Source organism: Cnephaeus nilssonii, assembly GCF_951640355.1.
Source record: "Cnephaeus nilssonii genome assembly, chromosome: 7".
In the NCBI taxonomy this organism is placed as follows: domain Eukaryota; kingdom Metazoa; phylum Chordata; class Mammalia; order Chiroptera; family Vespertilionidae; genus Cnephaeus; species Cnephaeus nilssonii.
In genome coordinates this window covers 62,145,603-62,172,255 of record NC_137078.1, presented here as the reverse complement: position 1 = coordinate 62,172,255, position 26,653 = coordinate 62,145,603, and the positions used below count along the sequence as shown (strand labels likewise).

At 39.5% G+C, this 26,653-nt stretch overlaps 2 protein-coding genes across 2 annotated transcripts in view; one reads left to right on the top strand and one right to left on the bottom strand.

Moving 5' to 3' along the window:
• HOOK1 (hook microtubule tethering protein 1) overlaps nucleotides 1–22,270 on the top strand; it is a 75,576-nt gene extending 53,306 nt beyond the window's left edge. The window contains exons 16-22 of the mRNA XM_079776860.1: nucleotides 4,815–4,908; nucleotides 7,488–7,522; nucleotides 8,398–8,480; nucleotides 9,092–9,192; nucleotides 10,749–10,850; nucleotides 13,379–13,447; nucleotides 18,562–22,270. Of these exons, the coding sequence (XP_079632986.1) occupies nucleotides 4,815–4,908; nucleotides 7,488–7,522; nucleotides 8,398–8,480; nucleotides 9,092–9,192; nucleotides 10,749–10,850; nucleotides 13,379–13,447; nucleotides 18,562–18,732 (655 nt within the window). The 3' untranslated portion in view covers nucleotides 18,733–22,270. The remainder of the gene's footprint in view (nucleotides 1–4,814; nucleotides 4,909–7,487; nucleotides 7,523–8,397; nucleotides 8,481–9,091; nucleotides 9,193–10,748; nucleotides 10,851–13,378; nucleotides 13,448–18,561) is intronic.
• The window catches only part of CYP2J2 (cytochrome P450 family 2 subfamily J member 2), a 38,397-nt gene continuing 31,784 nt past the window's right edge, over nucleotides 20,041–26,653 (bottom strand). Inside the window, exon 9 of the mRNA XM_079776862.1 lies at nucleotides 20,041–20,135. Coding sequence (XP_079632988.1) covers nucleotides 20,059–20,135 — 77 coding nt within the window. The 3' untranslated portion in view covers nucleotides 20,041–20,058. The remainder of the gene's footprint in view (nucleotides 20,136–26,653) is intronic.

The window sequence follows — 26,653 nt, the reverse complement described above, 5'->3', positions numbered from 1 at the left end:
CTGTTTGCAGGCTGGCCAGGCCCCCCAGCAGGGACTCTTACTCCATGGGGGTGTTGCCAGCCTGGGTGAGGGGCTGAGGGTTCTTTTTAGGCTGGCCACGCCCCCCGGCGAACCAGGCTCCCAGCCCCTCCTTCCCTCCCCCCCCCAGCCACTCCTTGAGCAGTGACCAGGGCAGCAGGAAGCTTGGCTTCCTCCGTCGCCGGGGGCAACCCAAGCCTCCTGCTCCAGCTCCGTGACCACTGCCATCTTTGTTGGGTTAATTTGCATACTCCTGATTGGCTGTTGGGCACAGCGGAGGGACGGTCAATTTGCATGTTGCTCTTTTATTAGTGTAGACTAGAGGCCCAGTGCACGAAATTCGTGCACTTGGGGGGGGGTGGGGGGTCCTTCAGCCAAGCCTGCCCCCTCTGACAGACTGGGAGCCCTCAGGAGATGTCCTACTGATGGGGAGCGGGCCTAAGCTGCAGTCTGGCCTTCCCCTGCGGGAGGTGACTGGGCTGATCAGGGGAAGGCACCAGCCCCATCACCCCACTCCTGCCGCCACTGTCACAGCCGCCAAGGTGTTTTCACCAACACGGACTCCAGTCCCTTCTCCATGAAAAAATGACAGCTTTCTTTAGGCACTTTCAAGATGTGTCTTTCATAGGATATGACATTTCTTTTCTTTCTTTCTTTTTTATCCTCACCTGAGGATATGTTTCCATTGATTTTTACAGAGCTTGGAAGAGAGAGGGAAAGACAGAGAGAAACATCAATGTGAGAGGGATACTTCGATTGGCTGCCTCCTGCATGAGCCCTGACCTGGGCCCTGGCTAGGGAGGAGCCTGCAACCTAGGTACATGCCCTTGATCAGAATCGAACCCAGACCCTGCGGTGGGCAGGCCGAGGCTCTATCCACTGAGTCAAACTGGCTAGGGCAGGATATGACATATCTTAGCCCTCCAGCAGCAGACCTTTGTTTTTCCTCCAGGAGTGTGGAAAAACCTTAGAACACTTTCTTAGGTTCTTATTACTCAAGTTACCAGAACACTGTGAGAGGCAGCTTACAGGGAGCTTAGCCAATGAGGCTTCAGAAAAGGTGTTTCTTCTGCAGTTCATGCACAGAGGATCTCCTGCATTGTGTCCCCAGGGCTTCTGTCCACTGGGCTGGGGGCATGCCCCAAGCTGCACTGCGGGGGGTGCCAGGGGCATGCCCTCAGCCCAGCTTCCCTGCTTTCTGTCAGCTGCGCTTCTGTCTGCTGGGCTGGAGGTGTGTCCCAAGCTGCACAGCATCGCTCCCTGGCCCAGTGTCTGTCCGCTTGGCGTGTCCCAAGTTGCGCTGCAGCAGCTCAGAGCTCACCTCCAGCCCACCGCTTTCTGTCAGCTGGGCTTCTATCTGCTGGGTCGGGGGCCTGTCCCAAGCTGCACAGCGCCGGCTCTGAGCAGCTCCCCCCGGCCCCAGCGTCTGTCCGTTTGGCGTGTCCCAAGTCACACTGCAGCAGCTCAGAGCTCACCCCCGGCCCACCGCCACTTTCTGTCATCTGGGCTTCCTTCTGGTGGGCCGGGGGCGTGTCCCAAGCTGCGCAATGGCGGCTCTGAGCAGCCCTGGCTCTGAGCAGCCCCTGGCCCAGCGTCTGTCTCTTTGGCGTGTCCTATGTCGCACGGAGGCAGCTCAGAGCTCACCGCCGGCCCACTGCCTGCTTTCTGTCAGCTGGGCTTCTGTTTGTTCCAAGCTGCGCGGGCTGCGGCTCTGAGCATGCCCCCTGCCCAGCAGCCCAGCGTTCTGTCTGCAGCTCTTCCTCCCTCTGCGGCCTGTGAATGGGACGCTAGCGTCGTCACCATGGTGACGACGCTAGCGTCCCACCCTGGTGCTATGTGGGCCGCCATCTTTGTAGCGGAGGTACGGTCACTTACGCCTTTATTAGATAGGATACTTGGAGTGAAGGTATTTAAATGTACTTGACCAACCTTCACTGGATTTTAGAAACCACAGGAATGGAAGACACTTGAACCTTGTCTCTCATACTTGTATGCACACATTACATCAGCTCTGGTAAAATGAAGAATGCATTTTGGCTTTCTAAAGAGACCATTAAAGATTACTATCTGTCACAGTTTAATATCAATTGACACTGGAGATACTAATTTTTAGCTTTTATAATATAGGAAACTAGATATATCAATAGGTAATTATTATGTGATAAATCTACACCAATAAAGAGAAACATGTTAATTGACCATACCTTCGCAACGCCCACCAGCCAATCAGGAGTGAGTATGCAAATTAACCCAACAAAGATGGCAGGTTAATTTGCATGTACAGGCGCCGAGCGGCTGGGGCCGGGGTGGGATGCTTGCATCATCGCCGGGGTGACGACGCAGGTGTTCTGCACCACCCCAGCCACTCCGTGCCTCTGGGCAGCATGGGAAGGCGGAAAGGTGGCTCCAGGCCGTAGCAGAAAGGCCACTCCGGGCTGGAGCGAAAAGATGGCTCTGGCCAGAGTGAAGGCGGTGCTGGCAGCCAGGGGAAGGAAGGCCCATTCTTGCACGAATCTTCGTGCATCGGGCCTCTAGTATGTATGTATGTATGTGTGTGTGTGTGCGTGTGTGTGTATGTATATATATATATATATATATATATATGTATATGTGTGTGTGTGTGTGTGTGTGTATATATATATATATATATATATATATATATATATATATATATATGAAGAAAGTCAGACAGATACTCCTCTACTCCTTTTGCTGTTAACTTCCAACTATGGTAACTTTAAAGTAGGTTTTCAAGAAATGAGATTATGGCAAGTAAAAAAATCTACATTAGTTGGTAGTGCCAATCTCTTTAATTTAAATAGCAAGTCATGAAGAAATGGTTGGAAAATAGTGACCTTCCTCTTCTAGTACACTGTGAAATCTGAAATAGGAAAAGGAAACCTAGTTTCCATTCATTAAAAATACAACTATAGGAAAATTAAGCTAGTTTTCTTGTTTTTATTCTAGTAAGTACAAGTGTAGAAATGTTGTATTTTTACTACTGACACATAAAATACCTTAAATTTTTAAATGTGGGTAAATATGCTTTCAGGATAAAAATGTCTTCTTTTATTAAATACTAGAGGCCCAGTGCACGAAATTCGTGCATGCGGGTCTGTGTTCCTCAGCCCAGCTTGCACCCTCTCCAATCTGGTACCCTCGAGGGATGTCCGACTGCCCGTTTAGACCCGATCCCGGTAGGATCGAGCCTAAACGGGCAGTCGGACATCCCTCTCACAATCCAGGACTGCTGGCTTCCAACTGCTCTCCTGCCTGTCTTCCTGATTGCCCCTAACTGCTTCTGCCTGTCAGCCTGATCACCCCATAACCACTCCCCTGCCAGCCTAACTGCTCCCCTGCCAGCCTGATTGCCCCCAACTGCCTTCCCTTGCAGGCCTGGTCACCCTTAACTGCCTTCCCCTGCAGACCTGGGTCCCCCCCAACTGCCCTTCCTTGTAGGCCCGGTCGCCCTCAACTTCCCTCCTCTGCTGGCCTGGTGACCCCTAACTGCCTTCCCCTGCAGGCTTGATTGCCCCCAACTGCCCTCCCTTGTAGGCCTGGTCCCTCCCAGTTGCCCTCCCCTGCTGGCCATCTTGTGGTGTCCATCTTGTGTCCACATGGGGGCAGCCATCTTGTGTGTGGGAGTGAAGGTCAATTTGCATATTACTCTTTTATTAGATAGGATAGAGGCCTGGTGCAAGGTGGGGGCCGGCTGGTTTACCCTGAAGGTTGTCCCAGATTAGGGTGGGGGTTCCCTTGGGGCGTCGGGTAGCCTGGGCGAGGGGCCTGTGGTGGTTTGCAGGCTGGCCACGCCCCCCGGTGACCCAAGTGGAGTCTCTGTTATCTGGGATTTATTTATCTTCTATAATTGAAACTTTGTAGCCTTGAGCGGAGGCCAGGACTGGCCAGGAAGCTTGGCTTCCTCCATCGCCAGGGGCAATCCAAGTGTACTGCTCTCTCCAGCTCCATGGCTGCCACCATTTTTGTTGGGATTTATTTATCTTCTATAATTGAAACTTTGTAACATTGAGTGAAGGCCAGGGCTGGCCAGTGCGGGCGGGAAGCTTGGCTTCCTCTATTGCTGGGGAAACCCAAGCCTCCTGCTCACTCCGTGGCCGCAGCCATCTTGGTTGGGTTAATTTGCATACTTGCTCCTGATTGGCTGGTGGGTGTTGTAGGAACCCCCGTTTGGGCTCCAGTTGTGAGTGTACCCCCACGACCCATGTGGTTCAGGGTTCAGGTTCAGGGTTGGGGTTCTGGAGGAGGCTACACACAAATGAGAGAGACTAGAAAGTATTAATTTGGCAATATTGGGGGCCAGGCAGAAGCCCACCTCAAGGGGAGGACTACCCTCCGCTCTGGCCTTGCTATCCCTTTTATTAAGGTTTGGGATCAACCCATAGCCAGTAATAGCCAATCAGCAATGATTTACATAAGACTAAAATGTGGGAGTTGGTTGGCTCTGACCTTTCAGAGCTTCAAGGTTGACCAGCCTTCTGGGTTCCTTGTCCACACCTCTCTGCTAGTGAGGACAATGGGCGGCTTCCGACAGGGTGTGGCTTGTGGGCATAGCGTAGGTACAGCCAATTTACATGTTTCTCTTTTATTAGTGTAGATATCCTTGTAAGTAGCCTCCTATATACTGAATACTATACCTAGCCACAGAACATTGTTCAGCATCTGTTATTGCAATTAAATGCATAGTTTGAGTTAAATTGCATAAATGCATCTTTTCTAGATCCTTAACTACTTTGACTTTCAATAGAAATAAACACATATAACTCATCTTAAAATAGGCTGAGCAAAGAGCGCATCCAAGAATTGCAGCAGCAGATTGAAGATCTCCAGAAGTCTTTACAGGAACAAGGCTCCAAGTCTGAAGGAGAAAGTGTAAGTACCTGGAAAATTATGGTGATTCTATTCTTTGGCTTCTCTGTTAGGTCCCGATGCCCAAATTAACCTTGTATTTGAAAGTGCTACCCTTATCATTGATGACACCCTTAAATACCGTATATATTTGCATAACAGATGCAGTTATTTTGCCAATTTGGAACCTGTAAATTGATCATATGTATTGGAAGGTGATTTCTATCTGTCCTACTTCAATAGCTAATACTATGTTCATAGCACTTCCTGACTGAGACCTGCTGCAGTTGAGGCCTTCCCAGTTCTCCTGGGAACCCAACAGGGCTGGCCTGAGAAAAACTCTAGTGAGAGTAAGCATCAGCTAGAAATGAGGAAAACTTTTAATAAGAAAAAGAATGAGAAAATAATTTCTACCAAAAGAACAGTTAAGAAGTGTTTTATACCAACCTCCAAAGGACAGAAACCTTAATGCAGTCTTGAAGACATTGCCCCCTTCCATTCTAGCTCATGACCTTGCCATTTCTAATGGATTTTGATAGCATATATTTTGAGAGCGGAAATAAGAGAACTTGGAAAAAGAACTTAAAAAAGATCAAACAACGCCAGTGTGTCTCAGTGGTTGAGTATTTACCCATGAACCAGGAGGTCATGGTTAGATTCCTGGTCATGGCACATGCCTGGGTTGCAGTCTACATTTCATTGGGGGGTGTGCAGGAGGCAGCTGATCAATGATTCTCTTTCATCATTGATGTTTCTAACTCTCTGTCCCTCTCCCTTCCTCTCTCTCAAATCAGTTTTTTTGTTTTTTAAATCAAACTGCCTAAATATACTTAGCAGTGTTCCTATAGTTGGATCTCTATGTATAGAGAGGATAAAAGAAAGAAGTAACAATTGAGGGAGGGATGTATTTAACTAAAACAACAGAAAAAAGATAGGGCTAATTGTGTGTTAGGTAGACATTGATTAGATGGAGTTTTAGGTGATTCTACCTGTGTTGATGGGGGGAGAAAACTCAGAAGAATAAAGAGATGAAAAGGAAAATTGAAAGGGTTACATTTCCTTTCTGTCTTTTTTATGCTTTATATGATTTTTTCTTTTTTCCCTGGGGGCTTGGAAAATAGAAATCGTCTCATGCATGGCGGCATCTCATATGTGCATATATACGGTATTGTAACCTCTCTAATACAAATATATTTTTAAGACACATTAGGGAATAATTGAAAAATCAGATCTATTTGGAGGAGTACATTTTGGATTAAAATTTTAAATTTATCTTTTAAAAAATTGTGTTAGTGTCCAAATTATATACATAAAGATAGAAAGATATAGTTATGTAGACATATAGACATATATGTATATATATGTAAATTTAGAGATATATTTGTTTTGGTTAACCCTCACACGAGGATATTTTTTCCATTGATTTTCAGAGAGTGGAAGGAAGGGAGGAAAATGAGTTGGGGAGGAAAGAGAGAGAGAAACACCATGTGAGAGAGACACATTAATTAGTTGCTTCCTGCATGCATCCTGACCTGGGCTGGGGAACAAACCGTAAATCTAGGTACATGCCCTTGACCAGGAATCGGGCCTGTGACCCTTTGGTGCACGGGCCAATGCTCTAACCTCTGAGCAACACTGACAGGGCTCAAATTTATATTTTAAGCTCTGCAGCTATTCAGTAGGTGATACAGAACTACTATTGCAATTTTAATTTCTGGGTTTTTTTAAAGGAAATTTTATGTTTTGAATTTTATTTTTTAACAAAATCTAATGACTTCATTTTTATATTAATATTAAAGTGTTTGCATTTATAATGATTAAGGTTTATTATAAAGATAAGTTAGTTATTTCAGTCCATTCTTCATTAAAGTCCTAAAATCTTAAGCATTTTATTTTAAACTAGAGGCCCGGTGCACAAGATTCGTGCACTCGGGCTGGGCGCGGGCGGGGGGGGGGGGGGGGTCATCCCTCAGCCCAGTCTGCACCATCTCGCAGTCCAGAAGCCCTCGGGGGATCTCCGACTGACGGCTTAGTCAGACATCCTTAGTGCTGCTATGCCACCGCTGCTGGGCTTGCCAGCCATGAGCCCGGCCTCTGGCTGAACGGCACTCCCCCTGTGGAAGCTCACTGACCACCAGAGGGCAGCTCCTGCGTTGAGCGTCTGCCCCCTAGTGGTCAGTGTGCATCATAGCGACTGGTCATTCTGCCATTTGGTTGATTTGCATATTAGCCTTTTATTATATAGGATAAATTATTCTGTAGCCATTTCAGTGTTTGATACTCCTCCATATATCACGTTCAGCTTGCATTTTCTATTTTTCTTCAAGTTCAAATTGTATTTGCATTGTATTCAGAAATATGAAGCATTTTCTTTTTACTATTGTACTCATCTTATTTCATTTCCTATTCTTCTTTCCTTTCCTTTTGAAGTGAAAAGTACCTAATTTTATGTTTTTAAAAGTTTATTATTAGATATATAAATTTTTAGCACATTTATATTTTAAATAATATGCCTTCAAAAGGAGATAAAGTGATTCTGATGTCTGGAAAATTTATTGTTGCCACAATAGTTATCTTACAGCAACTGTTTTTAATTTTTATAGTCCAGCAACCTAAAGCAGAAGTTGGAAGCTCATATGTAAGTAGAATTGGTATTTCATTTCAAATATGAGAGGGGAAGGGTTTTAAAAGGATTTAAAGTTAATATCCTTTTCTGATTTTGTTTATGAAAACAAATACCCTATGAAAGAAAAATACCACATGATCTCACTCATTTATGGATAATAAAGAACATTATAAAATTGAACAAAAAGATAGATACAGAGACAGTAAAGCATCAAACAGACTGTCAAATTACAGGGGGAAGGTTAGGGAGAGATGGGGGAGATAAGAGATCAATCAAAGGACTTGTATGCATGCATATAAGCATAACCAATGGACGCAAAACTCTGGGGGGTGAGGGCATATATGGGAGTGGGGTGGGGGGGGCAATGGTAAGATATGTACACATATAATACCTTAATAAAAAAAATTGGAAAGAAAAAAAAAAGAAAACAAATACCCTGATTCCAATTGAATGTTCACCATTGCCATCAAAAAGTGAAAAGAAAAAATGTGCTAGAAGGTTCAGCCTGCCTGCCAGTGATCCCAACGCTCAATTTTTTCATTTACTGATGCCATTGAGGGGTTTACAGAGCTGGCAACTATCAGCACTAGATTATGTGGAAAAAGGGATGTTTATCCTATAAAATACCTGTTGTAACTTTCTTAGGAAGCAAAGGTTGTAGGGGGAATAATTTCACATTTTTTGCACCCAGCATGTGCCAACCAATTTACTTCTTCACAACAATCCCTATAATATTTGGCAGATATTATTCCCATTTCCTAGGTGAGGAGAGTAAGGATCAGAAAGTGATGAGCCCACAATCCACAAATATTATGTGGCAGAAAACCAGTTTTCATTCTTAGATCTGTTTGGCTCCAAAGCTCCTTGCTCTTCTTTCTACTGCTTAGGGAAAAACTAACAGAGGTACATGAAGAATTACAGAAGAAACAAGAGCTCATTGAAGATCTTCAGCCAGATGTAAACCAGAATGGTAGGTATTTGTAAAAACCTGGTTCTAAGGACTTGCCCTTTTTAGTTGACGAATACAAGAATTATGTATAAGTTTTTGGACAAAGTATAGATACATACATTGCAAATAAGTGCTATGATAATTTTTAGTGATTAAGTAATAAATGATATAATCTTAATGCAAAAAAGTAAGTCTAATAACATGAACTTATTGATATATAGGAGTATCAAACATTTTGTAATATAATAGAATTAACACTATGAAAATATAAATAAAAGGATTTAAAATCAGATTAAAATGAACTTCAAACATTGCATAAAAGAATGTTTTATTTTCTCATGATGGTTGTGCTAAAATTGTACAGTATGTTTGCTCATTGAAATGCTTAATTGAAAGAAGAGAAATAGCTAGATAAAGCAGATTATAGATATTTTTAAGAAAAAAATAATATGAAATGATCAAGGATGTATTGGTTGCAATTTAAAAGTTTTAGATAAAAATTCACTACAAAGAATAAAAGGTTTCTCTTTAGTCCCTAGAAAATAAATGTGATAAATGTATATTTTTGTGTGTGAGGATAGAGTATTTTAAATAGGGAGTAATTGATTATTTCATTTCATTTTCAACAATAGCACAAAAGATCAGTGAACTTGAAGCTGCTCTTCAAAAGAAAGATGAAGATATGAAAGCAATGGAGGAACGATATAAAATGTACTTAGAGAAAGCAAGAAATGTGAGTGATCTTTCCTATAGAACTCCCGCCTCTGTGACGCAGGTGCTAAGTAGGCCTGTTCCACCTGATTGTACTGCTCTTCTTGTTTCCCTGTCAAGTCACTTCCCTCCCCACTCTCTGTCTTGCCTGTCAGGCTCCTGGTGGGTTCCAGGTCAGTCCTCCCATCCTCTCCTCTCACTCATCAGCCTCAGGTAAAATGAACGCATGGCTTACAGAAACAGTTAAGCATGGACAGCAGTGACCTCTTTAGAGGAAATGACCACTGTGATATACAGCACCGTTAGCTTTAAAATGAAGGCATGTTTGCCTTTTGTGAAAATTTAGCTATTTAAATTTGTTTGAAAGTATTTTAGCATTTAGTCTAGCTTAGGCAGTTATATACTGTTCTAATGTTCACCACACTAATCTTTTTATTTTATATTTTTTACTAAATATCTGTAAAGTGACGTTTTCATAAAATATTTTATTTTCATGAATACCATATATTTTCCCAATTATAAGTGTTCTTTCACAAAATGTCAATGTACTGTTTTCAATATACTGAATGAAAAAAAAAGAATCCCATCTAATAATAGAGTAACATGTAAATTACCATCACTCTGCTACGCCCACGATTGGGCGGCAGGAGGCTGGGGGGCGGGACTCGGGGTGGCCTATTCAGCCATTGAGAGGCACGGATCCGCTGCCACTGAGGGGGGCTACCCTGCTATTGAGAGGCGCAGGGGGCGGGACTCCCACCCCCTGCACCTCTCAACGGCCAGATCCGCGGTCGCTGAGGGGGCCTGCCGCGGACACCCAGCTGCACCTCTCAACGGCAGGGTAGCCAGGTGTCCGTGGCAGCCCCCCTCAGCGGCCGTTGAGAGGCGCAGGGGGCGGGAGTCCCGCCCCCTGCGCCTCTCAACAGCAGGGTAGCCCCCCTCAGAGGCCGCGGACCATCAAAAGTGGGGGAGCTGGGTGCCTGTCAGGCACCCAGCTCCACCACGAAAAGCAAAAGCGTGTAGGGGACCCTATACGTGCATGATTCAATCATGCACTAGGCCCCTAGTTTTATTATAAAGTTTGAAAATATTGCTAATGTCTGCCCTTTTTATGTTTAAGTTTTATATAATATTCATTAAGGCGTAAATAGTATCTATAGCAACAGATAAACTGCAAGATCTTCTTAAGGCTTAGCAAAATGAATGTTACATGAAATCCAGTCATCAGTGGGGGAGGCACTCTGCTTCATGCAGTCATTCAGTCTCATTTTCGATATGTTTCAAGACTTCAGTGCTCAAGGATGGTTAAGGCCAAATAACTATCCCTGATTATTGAGCCTTGGAGAAGGGACATTTGATTTTGAGATGGGGATTTTTTCATTTTTGTACTGAATTTTTATTCTCTTTCTCACCTATAGAATAAATTATTTTGTAATTAAAATTAAATTATGAGACAAATTATAGTAGTTGCTGGATCACTTTCTGTATAATTTTCCACTACACTGATTTTGTAGACTGTGTTCTTACATTTCAACATTTTATAAGATAAAGTGAACATACTTTTTTTTCTTTAAACAGGTAATAAAAACTTTAGATCCTAAATTAAATCCAGCATCAGCTGAAATAATGCTGCTTAGAAAGCAGTTGGCAGAGAAAGAGAGAAGAATTGAGATTCTGGAGGTAAAACTTCATATTCATACCTCTCCTCTTAATTATTCTGTATAATCCTGATAATTAACTGTTGACATATATTAGCCATTAATGATCAAGTCTCACAAGAAGTTAGAAATACTCTGTTTTAGCACTGTGTGTTCATTGCAGAGCATCTCACTGGCCCACGAGATTGGTCTCTGCAGTTTGTGCTCTCTGCTGCATTGTATCTCCCTCCCTCGTAACAGCCAGCCTATGGATGTCTCTTATGAGTTTTTAATAGACTCCACTATCATACTCCTTTTAAAATTATGTGGATGAGAGTTCATTCAGAAAAAAAAAAAAAGGAAATGAAATGAAAAAGAAACCAAGCTCACCTTTTAAATAGAGAACTGTATTCAGTTCACCAAATATATCTTATCTCTTTTCCCTGGTCCCATGGGGACCCAAACAAACTTACTAGGTGGAATTCCTGAGAGAAGGAAGTACTTCAAAATCTCAGTAAGCCCTTGAATAAAGTGCCAGTTTGTTACTGACCATGCAAAGTTATGGTGGTAGTAACATCTTTAAATTTTAGAGTTATTTTTATATCATGAACTGGGTGAAGTATAAGTATGTCAATACCGAATTGTATATTCTTAGATTTTTATAATTGGGCATGTTCTACTTTTCTTTGCAAAGTGTTTCACAAAACTTCTGTTCTTAATACTGTAGTGAGATTTGATGTTATTCTTGAAGTCAGTATATACTTCCTCATAATCACATATGGGTAATTGCAGAGCCCTGTTGAATTCTATATACTCACCTTGAAATTCTCATAATTGATAATTGGTTTCTATTTGAATCAAATAGGAATGCTTTATTTCAAAGAAACACGTTATGTTCACTTATCACTTTCTTCGTGTCATTTCTGAGCCAGTAGATATGGGCTGTGGTAAAAATATTTTATTTAAAGATTTAAAGACTTGAATACCCAGAATATACAACAGTCTTATGTGTACTTTCTATAAGTTCCCGTTCAGGCCATATTGGCTGTTTTAAAAAGCACTGGTTAGCGGGTATCTCTCTGCAGAAATGCTATTCATTCTTGAGGATTCAACTCAGATGTCTTCCTGGGTAAAGCTTTCCCTGGATTCCTTAAGCAAAATTAATTCTCTCTCCAGAGTTTGTCCATGCACTGTGAACTCATGAATTCATTCCACAGTAGTATTCTTTGAATTAGGCTAGAAGGCTGTGAACTGAGGCCAGAGGCTGTATCTTATATCTCTGTACTCCCACCATTAAATATTACATAAATCAGAGGCCAAGTTGTCAGCTTTATTAGTAACTTATCTTAAAGTGATCATCTTTCTCCTTGGCCAGTGTGGCTCAGTTAGTTGGTAATCAAACAATCACCTAAAGGTTGCTGGTTTGATTACTGGTCAGGGCAATCAATGCCTGAATTAAAAGCTTGATCCCCTGTAGGGGGTGTGCAGAAGGCAGCCGTTCAATGTTTCTCTCTCTCCCTCTCTAAAAAAAAAAATCAAAAAAAAAAAATCAATCAATCAAAAAAAAAGTAATCACCATTCCTCTCTGGTCCAAGTAATGAGACGTGGACTGAGTCTCTGAAATCTAAGTTGCTCTGACTATTCACTTCCCATCAAAAGCCAGTGAGAATGGACAGCATTTTTGGTGCTTGAAATGCAGCTCCCCAACATGTATGATGGAAGAGTGGTGCCTCTACCTCTAGGGCTCTAAGTCACAGCATCTGGGCCTTTAATTTGTGTATTTATCTGTACACTGAAAAAAGTAGAAAGAAGAGTAGAGTAAGATAAATAGCAGAGGTTATTCTATCTGCCATCTTTCTTGGGGAGTGTTTGCCTGGAGTGGGTGTGAGCCAGAAGAAAGGCATCTTGCCTCCCTCATTTTCTGTATGCTTTTTGTATCATCAGCATCTTGCTGTGAAAACATTCAAATGTGTTAAGGTTATGATTTTTTTAATGAATCAACTATATCTGGTACTCAGTAAAATAATAAAAGTAGTTGTATTAGAGTAATTAAGAAATGGATGTCTGTCACTAAGGTGGCTTGTAACTATGACCACAGGCAATCTAGTACACAGGTTATTAAGAACTGAGAGATAAAAACCTACACTAAGCCTTATAGGAGATTTAAAAGATTTCCTGGGATATTTTTTATTACATCCTTCTTCTCCTTAGTTTTTACTCTTCAAAATAGGTGCAGCTCTGTTTTGTTACCTAAACCAGTTGTTACTTTTTTCTAGATATAAAGGATAGTAGCATAAGAATCACTAGTTCTTGTGGGCTTTGTTTTTGTTTTTTAATACCTGTTTTACCAGTAAAATTCTTGAAATAAAGATTTACTAGTCGCAATCTTACTTCTTTATAAAGCTGTTATACATGCATTTCTCCATGAAATCTATGTTTCGACAATTTTTTATACCTCAAAATGCATTCACCCAATTCTCTCAATAATGAACATACAAAGAAATGTTGTTACTATTTTTAGTAATTTGGGGTTATTTGGGGGATTTTAGTAGTCTTCCTTTCTTTTTCCAGAGTGAATGTAAAGTAGCAAAATTCCGTGATTATGAAGAAAAACTAATTGTTTCTGCCTGGTATAATAAGGTGAGTTGAAATTCAGCCAATGATTGGATGTTTAGAACAGTGTTTATCAAACATTTTGATCAGGAAACATTGATGAAAATGTATTTATACCACAGATCACTATATACACATATTATATATGTAAACAAGTTAGCCTATGTGCATTGCATTAAGATATTTTCTGTCATACTCTTTTTTTTTTAAATGTTGGTCATAATCCCAATTAACTATATATTTTAGTTTAATGTGTTTAGTTGATTTTTACTTTTTCAAAATCAGTAAATTGATCTCATGACTCATCCACCTTTACTTAAAGCACATGAAGTGTACATGCAACAATCCATAAATATTTTTAAAATTGCATTATTTGAGTTAAAACATTATATTTGTGTTGCATAAAAGGTTTCTTTAGAAATGTGAATATCTGTGTAATGCAACATGAAGTGCTTCTAATAATCAGCATTTATTTTAACATCCCCTGAACCCTCTCAGTGTGTCCTTTAATGTATTTGTTTTTTGTTTTTGTTTTTAAATCCAGGGACTACTCCTCAGTAATTGTCCTTACAAGGAGAAAAATAATATAAAATAATTTAAAATGTTTTTGCTTTTTTACTCTGAATATCTGTAGGATGTTTTCAAGAAACATAGCATTTCATGGTTCTTTTGGGTTATTCTAATCAGCTAGAATAGATATTAATGCAAGCACAACCTACCATAAGTGCTGCTTATTTAGTATGAGAGAATATTAATTTATAGACCCCCCTGTGCTTCACCACATAGAACTAGTTGTCCCTCCTTAGACATGCTTTGTTTCTTTCATGCCATCAAACTTTTTGTTCTCTTTTCTTTCCTTCACTGCTCTATTTGGTAAAATCTGACTTAATTTAACAAGGCTTTGAAGGAAATTACTTGTGAAGTGTTCCCAGAATCTTCCATCATGGGTTAATCATCCTAGTTAATATAGAGGACTATGGATTATTTTCTTTGTTCTCCTGTGGCCCTTTTAAAAATATATATATATATATTTTTCATCACCATTAATCCTTCCATACCTTCCTTCACCTCCACTACCTCCTCCCCATGCAATCACCACACTGTTGTCCATGAGTTCTTTTTGTTTTTTGTTTTTTGCTCAATCCCTCCACCATCCCCCAGCCGCTCCCATGCCAGAGATGTCAATCTTCTCTCTATCTACGAGAATCTGTCTCTGTTTTGCTTGTTATCTCAGTTTATTCATTAGATTCCACATATGAGTGAAATCATATGGCACTTGTCTCTCTCAGACTGGCTTATTTCACTTAGCATAATATTCTCCAGGTCCATCCATGCTGTCGCAAAGGGTAAAATTTTCTTTTTACGGCCAACTGGTATTCCATTGTGTAAATGTACCAGAGCTTTTTTATCCACTCATCTGCTGATGGATACTTGGGTTACTTCCAAATCATGGCTATTGTAAATAACATTACAATGAACATAGGGGTGTATATATTCTTTCGAATTAGTGTTTCTGGTTTCTTCAGATAAATTCCCAGAAGTGGAATCACTGAGTCATAAGGCAGTTCCAATTTTAATTTTTTGAAGTGTCTCCATACTGCTTTCCACAGTGGCTGCACTAGTCTTCAGTCCCACCTTGTTTGTTGATATATTAATGATAGCCATTCTGATATCTCATCGTGGTGTTAATTTACATCTCTCTGATGATTAATGAGCTTGAGCATCTTTTCATATGTCTGTTGTCCATCTATATGTCCTTTTTGTTATTTAATTGGATTGTTTGTTTTTATTTGGTGTTGAGTTTATGTTATTTATAAATTTTGGATATTAACCTCTTATCAAATGTATGGGCAAATATGTTCTCCCATTCAGTGAATTGTCTTTTCATTTTATAGATGGTTTCCTGTGTTATGAAAAAACTTTTTAGTTTGATGTAGTTCTATTTGTTCATTTTTCTTTGTTTCCCTTGCCCTAGGAGATATATCAGAAAAAAATATTGCTACGAGAAATGGCCGTAATTTTACTGCCTATGTTTTCTTCTAGGATTTTTATGAGCCTAATGTTTAAGTCTGTAATCCATTTTTAGTTTATTCTTGTGTGTGGTGTAAGATGATGGTCTGGTTTCATTTTTTTTTTTTTTTGCATTTATCTGTCCAGTTTTCCAACACTTGCATTAATAGACTAGCTTTACCCCATTGTATGTTTTTGCCTCCTTTGTTCAAATATTGCTGTAAAGGCATGGGGTTATTTCTGGACTATCTCTTCTGTTCCATTGATCTATATGACTTTTTTTTTTATGCCAGTAGTACTATACTGTTTTTTAAAAGTGTTTTTAAAAATATGTTTTTATTGATTTAAGGGAGAGGGAGAAAGAGATAGAAGCATCAATGATGAGAGAGAATCATCTATTGGCTGCCTCCTACAAGCCCTCTATTGGGGATGAAGCCCACAACCCAGGCATGTGTCCTAACCAGTAATTGAACCATGACCTCCTGATTCATGGGTTAACACTCAACCACTGAGCCACACCAGCTGAGCACCATGCTTTTTTGATAACTATGGCCTTGTAGTACAGTGTGATGATAGGTAGTATGAGTCCTCCCACTTGGTTCTTTTTTCTCATGATCATATTGCTATTTGGGGTCTTTTGTGGTTCTATATAAAATTTGGGAATAATTGTGTGACATATGCCATTGGTATCTTGATAGAAATTGCATTGAATTCATAGATTTCTCTGGGTAGAATGGACATTTTAATGATAATTATTCCTATTCATGAACAAGGTATATGCTTCCACTTATTTGCATCTTCTTCAGGTTTTTTTTGGTGTTTTTTTTTTTTTTGCATCTTCTTCAGTTTATTTCTTTGGTGTCTTATACTTTTCCAAGTACAGGTCTTTTACATTCTTGGTTAAATTTATTCCTGGGTATTTTATTCTTTTTGAAGCAATTTTGAATGGAATTGTTTTCTTAGTTTTCCTTTCTGATAGTTCTTTATGCCTCCCAGTCTTACTAGGGTGGCCTTATGTAGTAGGTGTCCTGTGGGACCCAATGGTGCAGTCTCCTTGATCACCTGAGCTGGGTGCTCTGAATGTTCCTGTGTGTGTTATGTTGGCCCTCTTGTTGTAATTGAGTCTTGATTACTATTAGCCTGTTCGTGCATGCGTTTGACCCTCAGGCTGTCCAGCTGTGAGGCTTAAGCACCAAGGCATTATGCAAACTGTTGTGCAGCTGATAATCACATGAAATGGAATTTGCCTTGGCAGGGTTTGATGCCTGACAATGTCTTCCTGAAGAAATGTTGCTTGTGAAGCTTACTGGATTCTGCTCTGTTGTTGTCTGAAACTGGCCACTGGGTGTATTGGTTCTGGGCCTCTTGAGGGGGATTCAGCTGCAGGCCTATGTCAGGCACTGCCTATGACTGGCTCTGGGCAACCTGTTTGCTGCTATCAGTGATCCACAGCTTGTGGCTCCCCTTGCTGGACCTAGGTGCATGCAGAAAGCACCAAACTGAGCACCAAGGCTGGCTTTGTTTCAAAGTACCCAGAGTTCCGCCTCTGCTTGTAGGCTGCCTGGTAGGTTTAGTTACTGAAAGAACCTCAGGCTGTACTCCTCAGCAGGGTGTAACTCCACAGGGTAGGACAAGAGGCATGCAGCAGGTAGGACTATTGCTTACCCCCAGGCTGATGCCACATGGAGGGGAATGCTTTGCTGGAGAAAGATGGCTTCTGCAGTATGCAGGAATGACTCAGCACAAGGATCCTGGCGGCTGACCCTTCAGCTCTCTCCCCAGAGCCACCAACCCTAGACTCTCCTCATGCAGCTCCAGTTCACTGCCCTCTCTCTGCCAGAGCCAGGGTGAGTGGCTGCAAACGAAATATTCTGTGTTGACCCTTTAAGAGGGTGCTTCCATCTCTATTCTGTCTCTCCCTGGTAGACAGAAACCCCACTGCTTTTCATAGCTGGGTGTTATGTGGGCTCCTTTCCCAGTTCTGTTGTTCTAGGCTTGGGAGCTTGCATTGGGGTTTAGACCCTATACTTCTCAGGGGCAATAACTCCCCCCCACTCCCACAGCTGAGATATTTCTCCAGAACTTTAGCTGCTCCCCATAGGAGCCCAGCCAGCCTTCTCATGCCTCTGCACTTCCTACCATTCTTGGTGTGACTTCTGTGAGTCTGTGGTTATAAGGCTTCTCTCAAGCTTGTCTTCAGTTAGTTATTCAGGATGATTTTTTCATTCTTTAGTTGTAATTCCATTTTGGTCTGGGGAGGAGGTTAGTGTAGCTTCCACCTAAACTGCCGCCATCTTCCCAGATCTCTGTGGCCTTTTGGTACATAAATCATTAAAAATATTAAAGCTAAATAATGCATTATTTATTCATTTTTCAAGTTATATGTTTTGAGCATCTACTTGATTCTGTGTCTTATACTAATCACTAATTATTCTCAGTTCAGTAAACTTGTGTGATGTGGTCTAGTGAGAAAGAAGAAATGATTTCCCTTACTAAGAAACCCAATAGCCACAACTATAGTAATTTTGTCAGGTATCAATACGTAGATAGATCATAGTAAATTTGAACTAGATTGTGGTTTTCAAACTTAAGCATGCATCTGAAGACTTTGTTAAAATATTGGACTCTCCTACAGAGCTTCTTACTCACTAGGTCTGGGTAGCATTTACAGGTAGAACTTACATTTTTTAACAAATTCTTGTTGGTGCTAATGTTAATCCAGGGGTCACACCTAGGGTAACCTTTGACCCAAGCTTTTATATTGTGTTATGGGTGCTCATTGTGGGTGGAGTGATTGCCCAAACGCAGAAATTTGCTTTGGAACCTTTTTATTTTAATTGTTCTTGTAATTAAAGTTAGTTCTAGAGCATTATTTTAAGGTGCTATTTTTAATGATTTTATATTTAGTGGATTTACATAGAGAAACTAGGTTTTATGCCCTTATTTTCTTCTTACTAGCAGTACCAGGTACAGATGAATTAACTTCTGCATTCTTATTCTTTAAATTAAAAAACGAGGCAAACACCAGCTTTGTAGTATTGTTTTGAGGATTAAATAACTTTATGTCTGTAGAAAGCACTTTAAACTCTAACTCTAAGTAGTCATTTTATTTTTTATTTATTTTTGTTCAGAGTCTAGCATTCCAGAAACTGGGGATGGAATCTAGACTTGTGAGCAGCAGTGGGGCTGGCAAAGACCCTGCTGCTTGTCCTCCTGCACGGTCTTTCCTAGCACAGCAGCGGCACATCACCAACTCCCGAAGAAATCTCTCTGTTAAAGTTCCTGCTGCAACCTCTGATTAAACTGCTAAAGACAACAAGCAGAAGTGCCCTTAAAATAGTTTGTGTCTTTCAACCAACTACCAGACTGAAAAAAAGATGTTTATGATGCTGGATATCAGCTGTTCAAGAGGCACGGAATTAAGTTTGCTGGCTGACATTGAAAGCAAAATATAGAATTAGCTATTTCTCTGAGGGAGCACATTTGAATAATTAGAAGACGTAATTAGGCACCCACCTAAACATTTGTGTTTTGAGACTATTATAATTTCAAATTGACTTTGTATATTTTAGTTTAGTGTTTTCATTTGTGTCAGTAAATTGGTTAATTTGCAATGTGTAATCAGTAATAAGTAATTTAAAAATGCATCTATATTCATTTTGTTGTTTTGGTCCATATAAAAATAACCTTAAGGTAGGCACATGTAGAACTATAAAAGAGTTGTATTTTTTTACTTGATATATATAAGGCTTGACCTCTAGTCTCTAACTCTGTCATTGAATGGGTATATCTTATCGTGAAGTAGAAGATATGACATTTGGAAGTTTTGATTGTTGAAATTACTTTGTTATAGCAAAGTGACTAATAGTAAGTTTTGCAGATTCAGAAGAGGTTATATACTTCTGTTACCTACTATAAACAGGGCTTCTATTCGGCATGGTGGAAATGGGAAGGGTAAGTGGATAAATTGATTTTCTGATGGGAAACAAGCTAAAAATATACTTTGTGTGAAACATCCACATGCTCTTTAATATAATAACGATAATAATTATTTTACTTTTAAGCATAAAATTATCAGGATTTCTGCTAAAAATGCTATAATAATTTTGCCTCCTAAGAAGAAATGGTGCAGCAATGAAACAATTTGGAATCAAGTTAATTTTGTTTAATAAGAAAGCAATCTGTCTTGGGCTGTGTTTATGATATTCAGTTCGTTTCTGTCCAAAGCCCATTATTTTCAAAGGTGTTACTTTCTCATTTTTCAAGAGTTACTTGTTAGAATTTTAATTAGTTTAGTAAAATATGTGCTGTTCAATATTGTAGCCACAAGCCACATGTGGCAATTTTAGTTAAGCTAATTAAAATTAAGTTTTTGGTTGCACCAGCCACAGTTCAAATGTTTAGTATCCACATTGGCTAATGGCTACAGAATTAGTGCAGATATAAAGTATTTCCATCATTGCAGAAAGTTCTACTGAACAGTGCCATGCTAACTCTTCTTATAATAACATTGAAAAGTAAAAAGAAGAAAATGTCAGGTCTATTTCAGTTTGAAAAGGAATTGAATTGTGGCAAAACTAGCATTTGCATTCCTTAAAGTTGAATAGCTTGTGTTGTGACATTCATAGTTAATCTTTCCAGTACTCTTCAACAGCTGCACACTTATCCGCTTGTGCGTAGTCCAGGCAGGGGTCAGCACACTTTTCTGTAAAGGGGCAGATAGTAGTTACTTTAGGTGTTGTTGGCCATGTGATCAGTAGCAGGTAAATCAGCTCTGCCCTTAAGTATGAAAGCAGTAGCCATACACAGTATGTAAACCAAATAGGCGTGGTTGTATTTCAATAAAACTTACAAAAACTGGTGTTAGTTCAGGTTTGGCCTGCAGGCTGTAGACCTCCTTGGGTCTCGAGTTTATTCTTGGCCTTTCCTTGAAAATATAAATATTGTTCCATTTGCAGTGTTACTTACTTAGATTCTTGGTTTTTTGATTCTCTACTAGTAAATTTTTTTTAAATTACTGAAAATACAAGAATTGCTTTCATACTGTATTTTGGTCTCTGAGATTAGGGCACATCTGTCAGGATATTTTGTTTTATCAGAGTTACTTCTGTTGACTACCTCTTAGATTTTGGTGTCTTTTTTCAGTGCAGTTTTATAGTTGGTTTGCTTCTTCATATAGCCTTATAGTCTCTGCGTGCCTGTGACTTTTGGTGAAATGAAAATGTATTAGCATGCCAATTAAAATTTTCTACATATATGGCATTTTAGAATATTTTGGTCAGTGTAAGACATGAGCTCCTTTGGTATTTACTACTTGCTTATAATTGAAAATTTACAACCTCTTCAAGCTCCCTTTTAATGAAATTTATTGTAAAACATCAATGCCAATAAATTAATATTTTCACAATTCAATTGCTCACAAATTTTCGATTATACTTGGAATTTCTAAGTAATTTGTGCAATTTATGAATAAGGACTTAAAGCTAGATTCTTTTATCTTAATAGAGAAAAAGCAAATTTTGTGATTTACTACTTTTCTAGTTTATAAGTAGAATTTAAATTGCTTGATACATAAGTATTTATACAATACTGATGTAATTTAAAGTTCTATATTATTGTGATTTAATCATATGGAAATTCAGGAATTGATCAGAAGTGAGATTGTTTTCCACATCTGGTTAATAGAGTGAGATTGACACCCTGTGGGTGGTAAAGCATCATAAATATGCCTCATAAACCATGAATTATACATGTCTGTGTTATAACTGATGCTTAAGTGCATATACCAGGGAAGAGAAATTTAGCATTTATCTTATGTGGTAATGAGTTGAATGTCCCAGTGATAATAAAGTAAAACCACAGATCATTTGGAAATTATCTTTAATTTTGAGCATTTGCTGTGTAATTAATATTACTTTCTCTTTTTAAAATAAGTATGTATACATATGGCAATGATGTTTACCCTGAGATTAACTTAATGTATTGAGAAATATTGTAAGTTCACTGTATTTTTTTAATAAATAAGACTGCTGAACTAATGATTTAGTATAGATTAAAAATTAATGTCTTGCCCTGGCTAGTGTTTCTAAGTGGTTAGAGCACTGGTGCATGCACCAAAGGGTCTCGGGTTCCATTCTCCATCAAGGGTGCATACGTGGGTTGCAGGTTCGATCCCCAGTCCAGGTTCGGGTGCGTGCAGCAAACAACCAACCGATATTTCTTTCTCTTCCCCTATCCCCCCATTATCTTCCCCCTCCTCCCCTCCCTTCCACTTTCTCTAAAAATCAATGGGAAAAATACCTTCGGGTGAGTTAAATTATTGTCTAGAAACATTAAACTGGGCATTCCTCATGAAGGTATCATCTTGGATACTGGAGTGCTGATTTGAATGTTAGATAATGCTTGTACACCTATACTTTTTTCTGTATAGTGGCACATCTGGCTCTTTGGGGTGGTTTATAGGGTACAATACTACCGTGTTAGGTTCTCTCTGTGTATATTTAACAAGAACCATTCCGCTGTAAAATGAGTGTATATGGTTGTATGCATACAGTCTTATTGTGAACCTGTACATTGCGAAAAAGTCGTTTGGGAATTTGTAAAGCACTAAAGCACAACCACAAAAGAATGGTGTGCAGTTATTAAACATGATGTAGCTTAATTGTAATGTTTAGTTTATAAAAGGTCCTTTCTATTTTCCATGGCAAAGACTTTGACACTTGAAAAATAGAAGCAATATTTGATTTATTTTTGTAAGTATTTAGAATATTTTAAATAAATGATTGTCCAATAACAGTATAATGTTGTAAAGTGTTTTAGTAAATAAAGTTTCTGATTCTGTGTGATGGTTATGATTGATTTTTATTAGGTACAGGTACACGTTTATTTGCTGCTTTAAATAAAGGACTTAAAATATTTAGATCAGAAAAGGAAAATAATAGCACTAATTTAATTTTTTTAATGTTGTTCTATGTTTGAGTTTTTTTGGTAAATGAGTAGATGTGTAAAAGTAATTTTTTGGTTTGCCCAGTTACATCCCCAGTTTCACTACTGGAATCTAGGCATTTTGTATTATTGTGGATTCAAAACATTTCTGTGTTTTCTTTGGCAGAGATTGCTACTCATCTCTTAATTTCCATTCTCTCGTTTGTCCTTTTGTAATAGAACCCCATATTTTAGCTTGTTACATTTACCTTACCTCCAGGGAGAAAAAAGTAAGTACTTCTTGGACTTTGTTATAACTAGGTAGGGTCATTTCACTGAGTTCCTGCCGAAGAAATGTGAATAGTAGTGATGTGTGCCTATTAAAAGAATGGGTATGTTTGCCCCAGCCCTTTCCCCTTCTAGAATGCCATGGTCTGAAGGTGACTATCAAGGACAGTGGACCAACAAGGAAGAAAGGACTTGCATCCTTGAAATCACCACCTTGCCGTATCAGCTGCGGACCTGCAGTCCATATTTCTCTTATTTAAGCAAGCGGTTTTTCATAGCTATTTTATTTTGGAGTCTCTCTCTTCTGGCATCTTATTTTATTTCCCTATCTACACAGGCTTGTCAAAATAAGTTGTGAAAGTTTTTGAAAAGTGCAGGTGCTCCATGTTCTTGGATTATGTTTTGGAAAGGTTTAATTCCCTTGGTGTTAGTGGAGGCTCAATAAATGTTTGTTTAATGCTGAGAGTAAAGTTAATGTGCCAGATATTTAAAGGTGGAGACAAAAGTGAAGTTCTGTCTCACTTTAGGTAGATCTTCATGATCCCCGAAGACCACGATTCTCTAAATTTAACTTTCTGGACTGGCCCAACATCACATAATGTTATGAGTGCTTTATTAAGAGCAACTCAAGGTTCTAGACCTGCACTGACCAATATAGGGGCTGCTAGCCACATTAGATACTTAATCATAGATTTTAATGAAATTTTATTTCCTCATTACAGTCACACATGGCCATGGCTATGATATTGGACAGTGCAGATAGAGAACAGTTCTGTCATCACAGAAGATTCTCATGGACAGCTCTGTTCCAGAGGCCTAGGTTGAATGGACACATTCTGTATTTCTTGGAAGTTCCCCGTGATGAGGGATCACACACGTAGTGAGGTGAAGCTTTCAGACATATCCCTGCACAGTGACACGCCCAGGGAGAGAGCCGCAGTGGGCTCTTCAGCTGGCTATGGGTCTGATGGTGAAGTGCTCCCTCCATCCTTTGCTCAACTGGCTGCAGCAACTTGCTCTCAGTACCTGGTAAATGCTACATTTTAGACCTCTTGCTTCAGCGTTAACATTCCCCTCTTCCATAAATGCTTCCATAATTTCTCAAACAAGGTGAGAAATCCATTTTTCTAAAACTTGAAGTCTTTGTCTTAGTGACCTTAATTAATCTTACATATTTTTTAAAAACATCTGTCCCTCTAGACTAAGTTTATTTATTTTTAATCCTCACTTAAGGATATTTTTTCCATTGACTTTTAGAGCATAAAGGAAGGGAAAACGGAAAGGGGGGGTGGGAAGAGAGAGAAACATCAATGTGAGAGAGACACATCGATTGGTTGCCTCCAGCACAAGCCCCAACTGGGGACAGGGATGAACCTGCAACCTAGGTATGTGCCCTTGACCCGGAATTGAACCCGGATCCCCTCAGTCCATGGGCCAATGTTCTAACCACTGAGAAAACTGGCCAGAGCTAGACTTGAAGTCGGGGACTATAGCTTAGCTCTGTTTCCCTATGGCACTTGGAACACTGTCTTCCAGCTGAACTACACTTGTTGGTGATGGACCAAATATTTTCGGTAGAAATCAGTCTCAAGATGCTCTTGAAGGAATTGGAGGAGTGCATTGGAAGGAGCACCTACATAGGCAAGAAATTAACAGATCACGATATTTTATTTCAGCCCCACAACTAACCAGCACCTATCCCCAAGCCTCTTTCTTGATTTTACCACAAGTCATATTTCTATAAGCGCTTCATTGAGATAAAATTCACATACCATATGAACACGTTTAAAAAGTGTATAAATCAGAAGTTTGTAGGATATTCACAGTTGTGTGACCATCACCATTCTCTAAAAACATTTTGTCACCTCAAATAGAAACCCTGTAGCCATTAGCATCTGCTCTGCTGCTCCTCTCCTCCCAGCCCTGGGTACCACTAGTCTACTTCCTCTGCCTATTTTGGACATTTCATATACATGGAATCATATAAAATGTGAGCTTTCGTGAATAGACTCTTAAGCATTATGTTTTTAAGGTTCATTCTGTAGTATGCTTCAGTACTTTAAGCATTATGTTTTTAAGGTTCATTCTGTAGTATGCTTCAGTACTTCATTTCTTTTTATTGCTGAATAATATTTTGTTACATGTTTGTGCCACATTTTGTTTAGTTGTTCATCAGTTGATGGATTTTCGGGTTCTGGCTATTCTGAATAATTCTGCTATGAACATTCATGTCCACGTTTTTGTGTGGAAATAGGTTTCATTTATCTTGGATATATACCGCCACAGTCTGATTATGTCCCTCTAAAACTCTTATGTTGAAATCCTGCCCCCTAAGGTGACAGAAATTAGGAGGTACGACCTTTGGGAGGCGATTAGGTCATGAAGGCTCATAATGGGGTTAGTGCCCTTATAACAGGTCTGAGAAAATCTCCCTTCCCCTCCCACCATGTGAGGACACAGCAAGAAGGTGCTGTCCCTGAATCAGAAGGTGGGCCCTTGCCACACACCAGATCTGTTGGCACCTTCATGTTGGCCTTCCTGCCTCCTGCCTGCACTGTGAGAAAAACATTCTTGTTGTATATAACGTACCCAGTTTATAGTATTTTGTTATAGCAGTTCAGTTGATACATATACTTGCGAATGAAGCTGCTGGGTCATATAATAAATCATGTTGAACATTTTGAGGAACTGCCAGACTGTTTTCTAAAGTGCTTGCAACATTTCACAATTCCACCAGCAATGTGAGTTACAGTTTGTCCAAATCCTCACCTAAAATAGCGATTATTTTAGCTATCCTAGTGTGTGATGTGGTATCTCATTGTAGTTTTGAGTGGCACTTCCCTAATAATGAGGTTGACCATAGTTGGATATTTACTCATTCGTATCTCTATCATCTTTAAAGAAATGCCTATTAAAATTATTTTCCAGTTTTTTAATTAGCCTATTTGTCTTTGTATTGTTATTTGTTGTGGATCCAAAACATATTAGATATGTGACTTATAAATAATTTTATACTGTCCTGTGGGTTGTATCTTCATTCTTTTGGAAGTTTTGTTGGTAGAACAAAAGATTTTAATTTTGACGAATTCCAGTTTACCAATTTTTTTTCTTTTTTACTTGTGCTTTTGATGTTATATTTAAGAAACCAAAAGTCAGGAAGATTTCCTTCTATGCTTTCTTTTAGGATTTTTATAAGTTTACATCCTATACTAGCCTGTGAGCCATTTTGAGATAATTTTTACATATGGTGTGAGGTAGAGGTTCAATTTTATTTTGCTGCATGTGGATATCAACTTCTTCCAATACAGCTTTTTGAAAAGATTATTCTTTCTCCATTGAATTGTCTTGGCCCCCTTGTTGAAAATCACCTGACCTTTCCTGAATGCTTTTATTCCTAAACACTCAAGTCTAGTGCCTTGGTCTACACATCTACCCTTGTGTCAGTACCACACAATTGTTATTACCATAGCTTTGTAGTAAGTGTTAAAATTAGTAAGTATGAATCCTAAATTTTCTTTTTCAAGATTGCTTTGGCTATTTTAAAATGCCACAGAGCTCACTTCTTACTGAGATCTGGCTTTTTTTTTTTTTTCTTAAGTGCTCAGATTGTTGCAAGAATTCAGGTAATTTCCATAGTTCTGGAAATGTTGATTTTGACAAGTTTGCTAGTCTTCTCAGGGTTTTTATGGAGGAGTGAATTTTGGGAGGTCACTTTGCCACTTGAGAAGTTCTTCTCTCCAGGTCAGATTTTTAGAAGTAGAAGGGGTCTTAGTGAGCAATCTTTGAAGTCCACATTGTCCAGAGTATGCAACTAGGATGCAGAGAGGTAAATGGCTTGCTGCATAGGAACAGAAACTTCTGACACACTGAAGCATTAGCATTTCTGCTCTGCCTCAGTCCCTTGGCTCCTCCCCACCCAGAGCTTCAACAAACATTTACTGAGCATCTACTGTGCATCAAAACCATTAGGTACTGAACTTATGTGAGCAAGGCACAATCTATGTGAGCAAG